The 13,966-nt window shown below is 39.7% G+C and overlaps 1 protein-coding gene across 2 annotated transcripts; it reads left to right on the top strand.

Moving 5' to 3' along the window:
- Nucleotides 1–6,986: 6,986 nt before the first annotated feature.
- On the top strand, nt 6,987–12,437 carry LOC107790249 (formamidopyrimidine-DNA glycosylase). 2 transcript variants are annotated; one of them, XM_016612155.2, is made up of 10 exons: nt 6,987–7,345; nt 8,252–8,303; nt 8,536–8,593; nt 9,185–9,253; nt 9,341–9,466; nt 10,351–10,401; nt 10,699–10,776; nt 10,871–10,970; nt 11,412–11,446; nt 11,528–12,437. In XM_016612155.2, exons 1-10 carry the CDS (start codon nt 7,117–7,119, stop codon nt 12,062–12,064), a joined length of 1,335 nt encoding a protein of 444 aa, XP_016467641.1. In that variant the 5' UTR covers nt 6,987–7,116; the 3' UTR covers nt 12,065–12,437. The 2 variants fall into 2 exon arrangements, with proteins under 2 accessions (XP_016467641.1, XP_016467640.1); XM_016612154.2 differs by lacking the exon at nt 10,871–10,970 and adding an exon at nt 11,026–11,128 and having other exon boundaries at nt 6,989–7,345.
- Nucleotides 12,438–13,966: the final 1,529 nt, after the last annotated feature.

The following is a 13,966-nucleotide window of genomic DNA, read 5'->3' as shown; positions in this document are numbered from 1 at the left end:
GTGCTATGGTACAGGCACCAGATGTCCCACAGCCTACCCAGCCAACTAGAGGCGGGGGCAGAGGTGTTAGAGGTAGAGATAGAGGTCCTAGAAGTGGAGCTCAAGCCGTCAGAGGTGGAGGCCAACCAGCAGCAGGCCGTCCTAGAGAAGTAGTTCAGGGTGGTGGGGCCTAGGCCCGATGTTATGCACTTCTAGCCAGGCCCAAGGCTGAGTCTTCAGATTCAGTCATTACAGGTACTATACTGGTTTGTGATAGAGATGCTTCAGTGCTATTTGATCCAGGGTCTACGTATTCGTACGTGTCATCTTATTTTGCCCCGTACCTGGTCATGCCTAGTGATTTATTGAGTATTCCTGTTTATGTATCTACACTGGTGGGTGATTCTATTGTGGTCGACCGAGTTCATAGTTCTTGTATTGTAGTGTTTGGGGGTCTTGAGACCCGTGTTGATTTGTTGCTTTTAGACATGGTCGACTTCGATATTATATTGGGAATGGATTGGTTATCCCCGTACCATGCTATCTTGGATTGCCATGCCAAGACCGTGACCTTAGCCTTACCGGGTTTTCCCCATTTAGAGTGGAGAGGGACTCCTGGTCATTCTACCCGAAGTGTTATTTCGTATGTGAAGGCTTGGCGTATGGTCGAGAAAGGGTGTTTGGCATATTTGGCTTATGTTCGTGACTCCAGTGCTGAGGATCCCTATATTGATTTTGTGCCCGTGGTTCATGCGTTTCCTGAGCTTTTCCCTTTAGACCTGCCAGGGATGCCACCCGATCGGGAAATTGATTTCTGCATTGATCTGGCTCCGGGCACTCAGCCCATTTCTATTCCGCCATATCGTATGGCCCTGCCGGAGTTGAAAGAATTAAAGGAACAGTTGCAGGATTTGCTTGAGAAGGGTTTCATTAGACCCAGCATTTCGCCTTGGGGTGCGCCAGTTTGTTTGTAAAGAAAAAGGATGGTTCGATGAGAATGTGCATTGATTACCGGCAATTGAACAAGGTTACAATTAAGAATAAGTATCCACTGTCGAGGATTGATGATTTGTTCAATCAGCTTCAGGGTTCCAAGGTATTTTCAAAGATTGACTTGAGATCTGGCTACCACTAGTTGAGAATTAGGGCATCCGATGTCCCTAAAACAGCTTTCCGCACTCGGTACGGGCATTATAAGTTCTTGGTTATGTCATTCAGGTTGACCAATGCCCCAGCAACGTTTATGGAGTTGATGAACCGAGTGTTCAGGCCTTATTTGGACTTGTTCGTGATAGTCTTTATTGATGATATCCTGATATATTCCCGCAGCCAGGAGGAGTACGAGCAACACCTCAGAGTGGTTCTTCAGACTCTGAAGGATAGTCAGTTATATGCTAAGTTCTCGAAGTGTGAGTTATGGTTGAGTTCAGTGGCATTCCTAGGTCACGTTGTATCAGCAGAGGGTATTCAGGTTGATCCAAAGAAGATTGAGGCAGTCAAGAACTGGCCTAGACCAACATCAGCTACAGAGATTCGGAGTTTCTTGGGATTGGTAGGCTACTATCGTCGGTTCGTGGAGGGGTTCTCATCTGTTGCAGCCTCGATGACCAGGTTGACCCAGAAGTGTGGCAGTTCAGATGGTCGGACGAGTGTGAGGCAAGCTTTTAGAGGCGCAAGACAGCCCTGACTACGATGCCGGTGTTAGTTTTGCCCACAGGTTCAGGGCCTTACACCGTTTATTGTGATGCATCTCGCATTTGACTTGGTGTAGTGTTGATGTAGGATGGAAAGGTCATTGCCTATGCTTCGAGGCAGTTGAAGGTTCATAAGAAGAACTATCCAGTGCATGATTTGGAGTTGGCAGCCATTGTTCACGCATTGAAGATTTGGAGGCATTACCTGTATGGAGTGGCATGTGAGATGTTCACGGATCATAAGAGTTTTCAGTATTTGTTCAAGCAAAAGGAGTTGAATTTGAGGCAGAGGAGGTGGTTGGAGTTGTTGAAAGATTATGACATCACTATCCTATATCACCCGGGAAAGGCCAACGTGGTGGCCGATGCTTTGAGTAGAAAGTCAGCCAGTATGGGCAGTCTTGCTTATATTCCAGTCGGTGAGAGGCCGCTTGCTTTGGATGTTCAGGCTTTGGCCAATCGATTTGTGAGGTTGGATATTTCTAAGCCTAGTCGAGTATTAGCTTGCACGGTCGCTCGTTCTTAGTTATTGGAGCGTATCCGTGATCGGTAGTTTGATGATCCCCATTTGTGTATCCTTAGAGACACGGTGCAGTGTGGGGGTGCCAAGTAGGTTACCTTAGGTGATGATGGAGTTCTGAGATTTCAGGGTCGAGTTTGTGTGCCTAATGTGGATGGGCTTCGAGAGTTGATTTTAGAGGAGGCTCATAGTTCCTGTTAATCTATCCATCCGGGCGCCGCTAAGATGTATCAGGATTTGCGGCAGCATTATTGGTGGCGTAGAATAAAGAAGGATATCGTTGCCTATGTGGATCGGTGTTTGAATTGTCAGCAGGTTAAGTATGAGCATCAGAGGCCTGGTGGTTTATTTCAAAGGATTGAGCTTCCCGAGTGGAAGTGGGAGAGAATCACTATAGACTTCGTTACTGGACTTCCGTTGACCCAGATGAAGTTCGATGCAGTTTGGGTCATTGTTGATAGGCTGACCAAGTCAGCGCATTTCATTCCTGTGGCAGTCTCCTATTCGTCCGAGAGGTTAGCAGAGATCTATATTCGGGAGATTGTTCGTCTTCATGGTGTGCCGGTATCTATCATTTCGGATCGAGGTACGCAGTTCACCTTGCGTTTCTAGAGTGTAGTTCAGCGAGGGTTAGGCACCCAGATTGAGTTGAGTACATCATTTCATCCTCAGACGGATGGACAGTCCGAGCGGACTATTCAGATATTGAAGGATATGCTCCGAGCTTGTGTTGTTGACTTTGGAGGTTCGTGGGATCAGTTATTGCCTTTAGCAGAGTTTGCCTACAACAACAGCTACCAGTCGAGTATCCAGATGGATCCTTATGAGGCTTTATATGGTTGGCGGTGTCGATCTCCGGTTGGATGGTTTGAGTCGGGAGAGGCTCGGTTGTTGGGTACAGATTTGGTTCAGGAGGCCTTGGACAAGGTCAGGATCATTCAGGATAGGCTTCGTACAGCTCAATCTAGGAAGAAGAGCTATGCAGATCGTAAGGTTCGAGACGTGGCTTTTATGGTTGGTGAGCGGGTGTTGCTCCGAGTGTCGCCTGTGAAGGGTGTGATGAGATTTGGGAAGAAAGACAAGCTTAGCCCTAGGTTCATTGGTCCATTAGAGATCCTTGATCGAGTGGGAGAGGTGGCTTATAGACTTGTATTACCGCCTAGCTTATCAGCCGTGCATCCAGTGTTTCATGTGTCTATGCTTCGGAAATATCACGGCGATCCATCCTACGTGTTAGATTTCAGCACTGTCCAGTTGGATAAGGATTTGTCGTATGAGGAGGAGTCGGTGGCTATTCTAGACCGACAGGTTCGCCAGCTGAGGTCGAAGAGTTTTCCTTCGGTTCGTGTTCAGTGGAGAGGTCAGCCCTCTGAGACATCGACCTGGGAGTCCGAGTCCGATATGCGGGACCGGTATCCTCATCTTTTCCCCGACTCAGGTACTTCCTTCTTCTGTCCGTTTGAGGACGAGCGATTGTTTTAGAGGTGGAGAATGTGACGACCCAAAAGGGTCATCACCTGTTTCTAATTGAAATCTATGTCTCTGAGGCCCTGAAAACCTCATTTAGAGTCGCCTCGATTTGTGTGTGCAGTCCGGGCGCGTAGCTGGAAAGTTTAAATGTGAAATCTTGTGAAAATTGCTAAGTTTTGACCTCGAAATGAATAAATTTGACTTCGGTCAACATTTTAGGTAAACGGACCCGGACCCGTGATTTGACGATCCTGGAGGGTCTATAAGAAAATATGGGACTCGGGCGTATGCCCGGATCGAATTCCGAGGTCCCCAACCCAAGTTATAAAATTTTAAGTGAAATTATTCTCAGAAAATGTTTAAAGAAAATGGAAATAAAATCTGATTAGAAAGCAATGGTATCGGGCCCGTATTTTGGTTCCGGCGCCCGGTACGAGTCTTATATATGTTTTGAATCACTCCTGTAAAGTTTGGTAAAAAACGGACGTCGTTTGATGTGATCCGGACCCAAATTGGGAAAATTGATGTTTAAAAGGAAATCTAAGAAATTTCATGAATCTTGAGGCTCAATTCGATGTTCATGATGTTATATTAGTGATATGATCACACGAATATGTTCGTAGGGTGTTTTTGAGGTAGTGTGCATGCTTGGTTTAGAGTTTCGAGGGCTCGGGTGAGTTTCTAGTAGGTTTCGGGATGCCTTAGGCTTTAGAAGATCAGATGTTGCAGGTTCAGGAATTTTGACAGGTCTCTGAACCCTCTTGCACGGTCCGCGAGCAATCACGTGCGGTCGCGGTCGCCTTGAGCGGTCCGCGGTGGGTGTTGTGCGGCCGCGGTCGGCTTGGTGCGGTCCGCACGGGGCAATGATCCGCAGGTCTTCAGGGAGCCAGCGCGGCCGCGGTCCTTTTTGCGCGGTCCGCGGTGGAAACTTCAGAGGGATATAAATACACGTGAATTTCAGTTATTTTACACTTTTCAAAACCCCAAAACATAAGAGGCGATTTTCCAAACAACTTTTCTTCTTCGAAACGATTGGTAAGTGAATTCTAACTTATTTTCTTCACTTCTTAACATCTTTTAACATGATTTCAACTTCAAATCAAAGATTTTCATGGGGAAATTGGGTGATGTGGGTAGAACCTAGGTTTTTCTAAAATTAGGGATTTGGACCTCAATTTGAGGCCCGATTTCAGAAAAAACCATATATTTGAATTTGTGGGGGAATGAATAATCGGGTTTTGGTCCGAACCTTGGGTTGCGACCATGTGGGCCCGGGGGTGAATTTTGACTTTTGGGTAAAACTTTGGAAAACTCATTTTCATGCATTGGGGTTGATTCATTTAGCATTTATTAATGTGATTAAGTAACTTATGACTAGATTCGAGCGGATTGGTAGTTGAATCAAGAGGTAAAGCTATAATTGAGACTTGAGTGGTGTTCAAGGCATCGAGGTAAATGTTTGGTTTAACCCTAGCTTGAGGGATTAGGAGTTGAGTTATATTTGCTACTTGCTTCTTGTTGAGTACAACGTATAGGCATGGTGACGAGTATCTATACGTTGGTGTCAAGCATGACCGTAGGTCTTAACTTGAAAGTTGTTGTGTTTTTGAATGACACCTTGTATATTTTAATTAATGATCCTCTATGATTAAGTATTTCCATTAATTGAACTGAGTACTAGCAAAGTGAGATTGGTTATAGCTGATTCTCCCATGCCGGGATGACTATTTTGATATCCTTGTTCCCTTGCCTGGAAGTTATTATATTACTTATGTTCCCTTGCCGGGATTTCTTGTGATTGTGTGATGAACTGAAATGGGAGCGGGTGGTACGCCTATCACAAAATATTATGAAATGGGAGCGGGTGGTATGCCTACCACAAGATATTATGAAATGGGAGCGGATGGTACGCCTACCACAAGATAGAATAAAATGGGAGCGGGTGGTACACCTACCACGAGATAGAATGAAATGGGAACGGGTGGTACGCCTACCACGAGATATGAGAAATGGGATCGTGTTGCACGCCTACAACAAGAGGAAACTGAAAGTGAAAGTTGCCTTTATTTAATCACTGGAGGGATAGACCCTAAATTCACAAACTGAGGTGGAAGCCAGGTTCAGATTCTTTTGATGTGGAGATCGATGATATCTTGGCGGGCATCACATATTCCAATTATATTTGCAGTTATCAGACCTCCTGATAAGACCAACGGACGACTAATTGTGACATTCGACGCCAATGGAAACTTGTATTATGTTGATGATAAGCATTTTCATAATAAGGCACTATTGGCAAAACTGACCCCAAAGAAACCAACTCATGAGTGATCGAGAACATGTAATTACAACTTCTTATCTGGAATAATTTGAAGTTTTAAGATGTTACTATGTTGCATTGCCCACTAGAAGTCTTATTACTTCTTTGCCATCATTCAAGCTTTAAATTGCTGCAGATCATAGTGTATTTTAATAATCAGAATCACACAGTCTTACCACATAATTGCTGCTTATATGTTTGCGAATGATGTTGCTCTCCAACCATTTAAGAAGTATTTTTCTTTTAATTTTTTTTTAATCATTTTCTGTATTAACATTATGGAGGTCGTTGTGGAGGTCATGACACTTGATAGGAAGTTGTGGAGGTCGAATATTAAGGTTGTAGGTAGTTGAGTCTTGCCTTATTTATATCTTTGCGAGACTAGTCTGGTAAGGTTTTTACCTAAGATAGCTAGTGCCATTGTTGTGTCTTACTATTTCAGTGCATGACGTATTTAATAGCTATTGCTTTACTTTGCATCTTTCTTTGGGATTTCATGTTCATATTTTTTCTTATTATTGCTGTGGTGATACTAATATTCTCTGCTACAAGAATTGATGAATGGGCGAGAACATTGCTCAAATGGTCGTTATAGTATATACAGTAGTAAATAATTGCACACTTGCCGGTAGGAACCGGCAACGATTCGATTTGACATATCAAATTATTAAAATACATATTGAACTTAAGGCAAAGAGCACAATTTCTTCCAATAACAACTTGAAATTCAGGCAACTTTCCTAAGGTTCGGCCGACTTCAGGAAAATTGCTTGAAGTTGGTAGTTCAAACTTCGAGCAATTTTTTGAATTTTTAAAATTTTAAGTTATGATTATTTTTCAAATACTTAACAAACGTTAGTTCTTTTCTAAACAACAATTCTGAAACTGGTTACCGGATACTCCTGTTACTTTATTCCAATTTAATTAATTGGGCACATAAACTTCTATTTTTTCGTTCAAAATACTTACTACAGCGTACTTGGTACGTACTATTCATATTTACTGCTATACTTTTGGTCGTCAAATGAAAACCACAAATCTTCAACATTCTCCACTTCACAACAAAACCCTTGGAGACAAAAAAGCGCGCGAAACTCCATTAGTTTCCAGGGAAACTCAGCTAAGCTCGAAAAATGCCGGAGCTTCCGGAGGTAGAGGCAGCTCGAAGAGCCATAGAGGACCACTGCATAGGCAAGAAAATCGTGAAAGCCATCATCGCCGATGATCCCAAGGTCATCGACGGCGTGTCTCCCGATGATTTCAGAGCCTCTCTTGAGGGCAAAACCATCGTAGCTGCTAATCGCAAGGGAAAAAACATGTGGATTGAGCTCGATTTCCCTCCTTTTCCTACTTTTCAGTTCGGTGAGGTTACTACTCTTGTTTTGTTGAAATTGACGGTTTTTGTTTACCATATTGTTACAATAACTCCTTTACTGTAGCTTCTACGGTATAAAAGATGTTAAAACGTATACGTATCTGCATGTCTGGAATAGTGACCCACACTGTTAGGGTGTTATGTAAAAGAATGAGATTCATAAGTTTGGCGCTGAATAACCCTAATTCTGCTTAGTTTATATATACTGCAGTCTTGTGGCATTAGCTATCTTCCATATGCATAAAGACAGGTTGGATGAATACTTGAAGACATGGCTCTTCTATTTTTTGTTAACTTCCCTTTGTGCTAGAGAAGCGGGCGACGTGTTGGGAGATCAATTTTCAAATAGAATAGAAGTTAATTCTAATTCTTAATGCTGATTCTTCGGTGACAAGTAAGATCTGCAGGACAGAACTGCAGAGGGGGCAAAACAGAGAAAATAGAAGAGACTAATGTTATGTCTTGTCAAGTAAAGGTGCTGGGAAACGAGAGAATTCTGTTCAAGATACCAAGTCTTAGCTTAGTGTAGATGCCATGCCTATGATTTATTTGCTAGAGTTATTTTGTGATTGTTACTGCAAGCTTCTAATGATGGCCAGAACTAAGAACGGTATCTTAATGATATCCCTCGAGGCAACTGATAAACCATTGTTGTATGCTACATGCTTTCCTCCGAATCAAGTTGCTCCTGGGCACAAACATCTTTTACCATTAAGCTATTGATGAAGTTCGTGGTCATTTCTCGGATTTTAACTCTGCCTTTCCTTGGTTGTATTCTAGGTTTTATCTCTATAACAGAATAGACTGTGAAGATATCAGATTAGAAAATCATGGCATTTCTGTTGCTTGGTTGGTTTGTTTGACCTCTAATTATTTTGTACATCTACTGTCAGGAATGGCGGGTGCTATATACATCAAAGGAGTTGCTGTTACAAAATATAAACGGTGAGCTTTAATGTCATATTGTGCTGGGCAAGTATGTAAAGCTATTCATTTTGCAAACTGATGAACATAAATGGGTAAAGGGTCCCAAGTGTCTAACCAGATTATGGAAAGGTTCTCATTTACTTATCCCAAATTAGTTATGAAATGTAGATCTTCGAAACACGTTGTCTTTGGGGGAGAGAAAAGAATGAATTCATCTTCAGCATTTATCACAAATGTAATATTTTTCTAGGTCTGCTGTAAAAGACGATGACGAGTGGCCTTCCAAGTATTCAAAGGTTTTCCTTGAGGTAAGTTTACTCTTTATAGCAAGTTAATGTGTCAGCTGTATCTTTTTTTTTTTTTTAAATTGCTAACAAAAATTGTGACATACATTTACAACTATAAAGTTTATAGTAGATTCATAAAAAAATAATGGTCCGAGGTGATTTTCTGGCTCAGATGGAATTTGCACAAGCAGATGTGGATGAAGAAACATGCTTGCACCCTTTATAAACAACCGTGTGAAATTTTTAACTGCTAAAGGGGACTAGATGGAACATGAAAACTAATTCAGCATTTTTGGGGTCCTACTCCTGTACGTAAAAGAATTAAAAAGAAATTGGATTGATTTGGTTGTGAATGGAAATAACTTGCGACAAGGCTGAGATGGTAATGACATTTCAATGGTCATTATGCCTTAATCTGTTTACTGTAGATTGCATTCATTCTTGCGGTTAGAATATTAGAAACTTGTGATTTCACAACCATCTTCTGCTTCTCCCTTTCTTTTCTTCATCTACTTCTTTTCCACCTGCTTCTCCTTTGCCATTCTTTTAGAGATCAAACTGGCACATGAATGTAGCTACTGATGAATGTGGACACCTTTCAAACTTGTGTAGTTGGACGATGGTTTGGAGCTTTCATTTACTGATAAGAGGCGGTTTGCCAGGGTGCGCTCACTGAAGAATGTAAGATGATATTATCACCCAATCCATGGATACTTTCCCTTGAACGAAAAGCTTGAATATTATCTCCTAATGAATTTGTCGTTGCAGCCGATTTCTGTTCCTCCAATATCTGAACTTGGTCCTGATGCGCTGTTGGAGCCAATGACTGTAGATGAGTTCTATAAAGCTTTCAGCAAGAAGAAGATTGGTGTTAAGGCTTTATTACTTGACCAGGTTAGGAACTGTCTTTTACTTTATAAACTTTTGTGAAATGGTCAAAAGATATCCTTTATAATGCATAATTTAATTGATATAGTGAGTTAAAAATGTGCATAATTTTAGGATTATGGCATATCCATCTGAACAAATGTATCAGAACTGGACTACTAGTTACTACAAATGACCACTTCTCAATCTCTACTAATTTGAAGAGAAGTTCAAATCAGTACAGAGAATCAAGTTTGATTGTCTTTGTTGTTTCATTCTTGGTGTGAATTGGAGTATGCTAATGAAGTTTCCTCACTTGAGCAACAGCTCATATCGGCGGAGGGGTTATAGTAGTTGTTCAGGTGAAGTAACTTGGCATGGGAATCTCACAGGAAAGAGGCAATACAAAGTCATTTGGATTTGGAACTGGGGAAGACATGTTGACAGAAAACTTGGGGGGATTGTTTGTAGAAAAACTACTTCTGAATTTCAGGTGTCAAGCACAGTTCTTATAACTTGATTCATATCAGGACCTACTAGTATAAAGTTAATTTTGCGTGTCAACTGCTTAAAAGATAATGCATGTCTACCAATCAAAAAAGAAAAGGATATTGCATATCTGAGTGGTGACATCTGTCCTTGAACGCTTTTATGCATGAAAAGATATCTATATTTCTATCGCTATCCTACTCTGAACAACCATTGGTATCCAGCTAAACATTAGGAGCTAGCATGTGGCAAAAAGTTAGATTCAGTAGCTTATAGTTGAAACTCTTTTGCTGTATAAGAAGAGTTTAATAAACAGTATTCGTTATAAGTAAAGAGAAAAAAGCTATATCACTCTTAAATTCATTAGGAGTTATAGCCATTTGTTATAGGCATTATAAATCCTTTTCCCGCTGTTTCTGCAGAGTTTTATTTCGGGAATTGGCAACTGGATTGCAGATGAAGTGCTATATCAGGTGTGTGCGCTCAACTCTTGGCGAGAATAAAAGAACTAGAGTTTCTCGCTCTATTTTTATTGCAAGTTATAAATTTTGTTTACTTATTTGCTCATTCGAATTCTAGTTACTATTTTGTTTAATATATGGTCAAATCTGTCTCTTCATTTGGTTGTAAGCAATTCAAGGTGTTTGGATGCGGATTGATGTTGCTTGCAGATTTTTGCTTACTCTTGTAAAGTTTTTGACCAAATAAAAGAAAGCTCCAGTCGGAAATTTTGTGGTTTGTGATTAACTTTGTCAAATTTCTTTCGACAGGCAAGAATCCATCCTATGCAGACTGCTTCTAGCATATCCAAAGAGGACTGTGCAACATTGCTGAAGTGCATCAACGAGGTACGTCATCTTTCTTAAACTAGATGTTGTGATCACTTATAAGTTGTATGAGAATGCTTTCCTCATGGCTAGCTATTGGAGATGATACTTCTAGGTTACAGAATTTGCGGTTGAAGTAGATGCCGACTGCAGCCGCTTCCCTTCTGAATGGTTGTTTCATTACCGATGGGGCAAAAAGCCTGGAAAAGTTAATGGTGAGATAATTTTCCATATGCACCCTCATTTTGACATACAATTGTATGTACACAGGTCGTCGAAAAAGCTGTTGAAGTTGGCGCAGATAGTAGTCGGTATCCTTCTAGTTGGATTTTCCATTCCCGGGAAAAGAAACCTGGCAAGGCCTTTGTTGATGGTTTGGCTCCTCACCTTTAAGCTACTCCTAGTTGGGTTCTGGTTATACTCATCATCCTTGCTCATCATATCCACATTGTAGTGAACTAGATATTTTTTACTTTGTTTAATCCCCTGATGATAAATTAAATAGCTTTGCATACTTTATGAAAGAAAAAATGATCGATCTCCTTTCTTGTACTCACTGTTCTGCCCTGATTTTAGATAAAAACTCTGCAGCTTTTTATATCCTTACCACTTTAGTTTTTCTACATGAAAAATTGAGAAAATTGGGTATTTTGCAGGGAAGAAAATAGAGTTTATCACGGCTGGTGGCAGGGTATGGCTCTCTAACACTGTTCTCTGGTTTATCTCAAGTATGATCTAGATAAAGACATTTTTTTTCTTTTTTAAACACTAGACTTCAGCCTTTGTGCCGGACCTACAAAAGATAGTGGGAGCTGAATCTGCAAAAGCAGCAGGTAAACGGCAGCAGGGCAAAGTTCAGAGAGTCGAGCATAATGATAGTGATGGTGAAGATGAGGAGCCAGAAATTGAAGAGGCAGAAGCTGGGAAATCAAAGGGGAAGCGGCGTGGGACAGATAATAAGAGAGCTTCTACTAACAAGAAGTTGAAGGGAAGCAACGGTGACAATGATGAAAATGATAATGATAATGATGGTGGTCTAAAGAATACTTCTGAAAAAGCAAAACAAAGTGGGAGCTCCAAGGGAAAAGGTGGTAATCAAGAGAAGAAAGCCAGAGCAAATATGGCTGCAAAAAGAAAACTAGAGGAAAGTGGTGATGATGAAGATGATGACGGTAGTGAGGGTGATGATGATAATGAAGGGGGCAAGGATCACAAGCTTTCTGGTAAAACAAAATCAAAGGGGAAGAAGACTACCAAGCGAACGGCTGAACCAAGGCAGACTAGGAATAAGCTGTCCAATAAGCACTAGTAACTGATCATAAAAGTATCAAGTGTAGGTGAAATAAGAAAGTCGAAGTATCAAACGTGCAATTTTGTCAACTTTAAGGAAGTGGCAGCAGTTAGTGCTTTTTGTTATAACAAGGTGGTAATTGCCCGTAAATGGCTACTAAAGCTGTACGATGACATGATTTGTAATATTTCACCAACGGTTTAGACCTAGGCTAGGTTCGCTTTGGATGTCTGTTGCAACTTGTGCCATGGATGAAAATTGGTAGTACTACTATATTTTAGGAAATTGTCGTAAAGCTTCTGAAGGTTTAACAGGGCTTGAACCTAACGTCTCATAATGGTCATTTTATTAATATTACCTAAACCTTGGAACGTTTATTTATGTCATTAAACTACCAGCTTATTGGCAGTCAACATCTGTTTAGACCTAGGTCAGGTTCGATGTGGATGTTTTTTGCAACTTCTGCCATGGGTAAAAATTGGTAGTACTACTATGTTTTAGGAAAATGTCATCAAGCTTCTTGAGATTTAATAGGGCTTGAACCTAACGCCTATTACCCACAAAAACAAAATTATTTACCCTTGTCTATCCATTTGTTTTTCTATCCATAAATTAATTGTATTTCCTACCCATAGTAGTTTTTGTAGGGAATTTTTTCTTTATTCTCCATTTCTTTTTTATTTCTATGCTTCTTTTCTTCTTCTTTTTTCTTTTCTCCTTTTCTTTTTTTTTTCTTTTTTCCTTTTCTAATTTCATTTAACTTCTTTTTTTAATATTCTTTTTTTCTTCATAATCTAATTTCATTTACTGTTTTCACTATTTTTTATTATTCTTTTATATATTATTACTAAAGAAAAATCAAATTGTGTACCAATTAAATGTAGCTAATACAACCAAAAAATATTAACTAACATATGATACCAGTATAGTATATAGCTATACTAATAGGTATACAATTGTACGCAAAGAGTTAAATTTTTTTTAATTCAATCATTAAACTGAAATAATATCAGTTGTCAATAAAAAATTTCAAAAAATTCTAAAAGGATCTAATTGTAAGAGTATACCGTTACATTATATAGCATACTATAATTTTTTTAATTTTTTTTGCATTTTCAATTTGCCCCTCACGCTGGGTAAAAGCTTAAAACAAATTAGATCCTTTTAGAATATTTTTTTTGCATTTTCAATTTACCCCTCACGCTGGGTAAAAGCTTAAAACAAATTAAAAGGGAAAAGACAAGTGAATTTATGGGTAATAAGTATACTATTATAGTATATTGTATGCTATTACAGCATACAGTATATCGCATATTATTATAGTATACTATAACAATATATTATATACTATAATAGTACACTATTGCGGTATAACTATATACTGCCATAGTATATTGTATACTGTAGCCATATACTGTTAGGTAACTATGTTCTTTTTCGATTATTACAACATACCGTTGTAGTATATTGTAAACTATAATAATATACTGTTGCAGTATAGCTATATACTCCTACAACATATTGTATACCGTAGCGGTATACTATTGGGTAGTTGTGTTCTTCAATTTTCAGCTGAAAATTTTGATCTCAATCACCTCAAATCAGCTCCAAATGCTATCAAATTTCAGTATGAACTTCCAGAAGGTACTATAAGTAGTGTTTAACATCACCCACTTTGAATCAAACAAGAAATCTTCAAAAATAAAATTGAGCTTCAAGCCCAACAATGGGTGGATATTCAAATACACATAAAAATTTAGATCTGGGAAGTTTACTCGAAGATACTATAAGTAATATGTTATAGCACACACATCGAATCAAACAATAAATCTTCAAAATATAATTTCAAATTCTGGAGCTTCAAACTCAACAATGGTGGCTCTTCATACACATATAAAAATCATAAGAAGAGGAGGTAAA

This window comes from Nicotiana tabacum, chromosome 6 (genome assembly GCF_000715075.1).
Source record: "Nicotiana tabacum cultivar K326 chromosome 6, ASM71507v2, whole genome shotgun sequence".
Classification (NCBI taxonomy): domain Eukaryota; kingdom Viridiplantae; phylum Streptophyta; class Magnoliopsida; order Solanales; family Solanaceae; genus Nicotiana; species Nicotiana tabacum.
The sequence above is the reverse complement of the archived record's forward strand: the minus strand, read 5'-3'. Positions and strand labels throughout refer to the sequence as shown.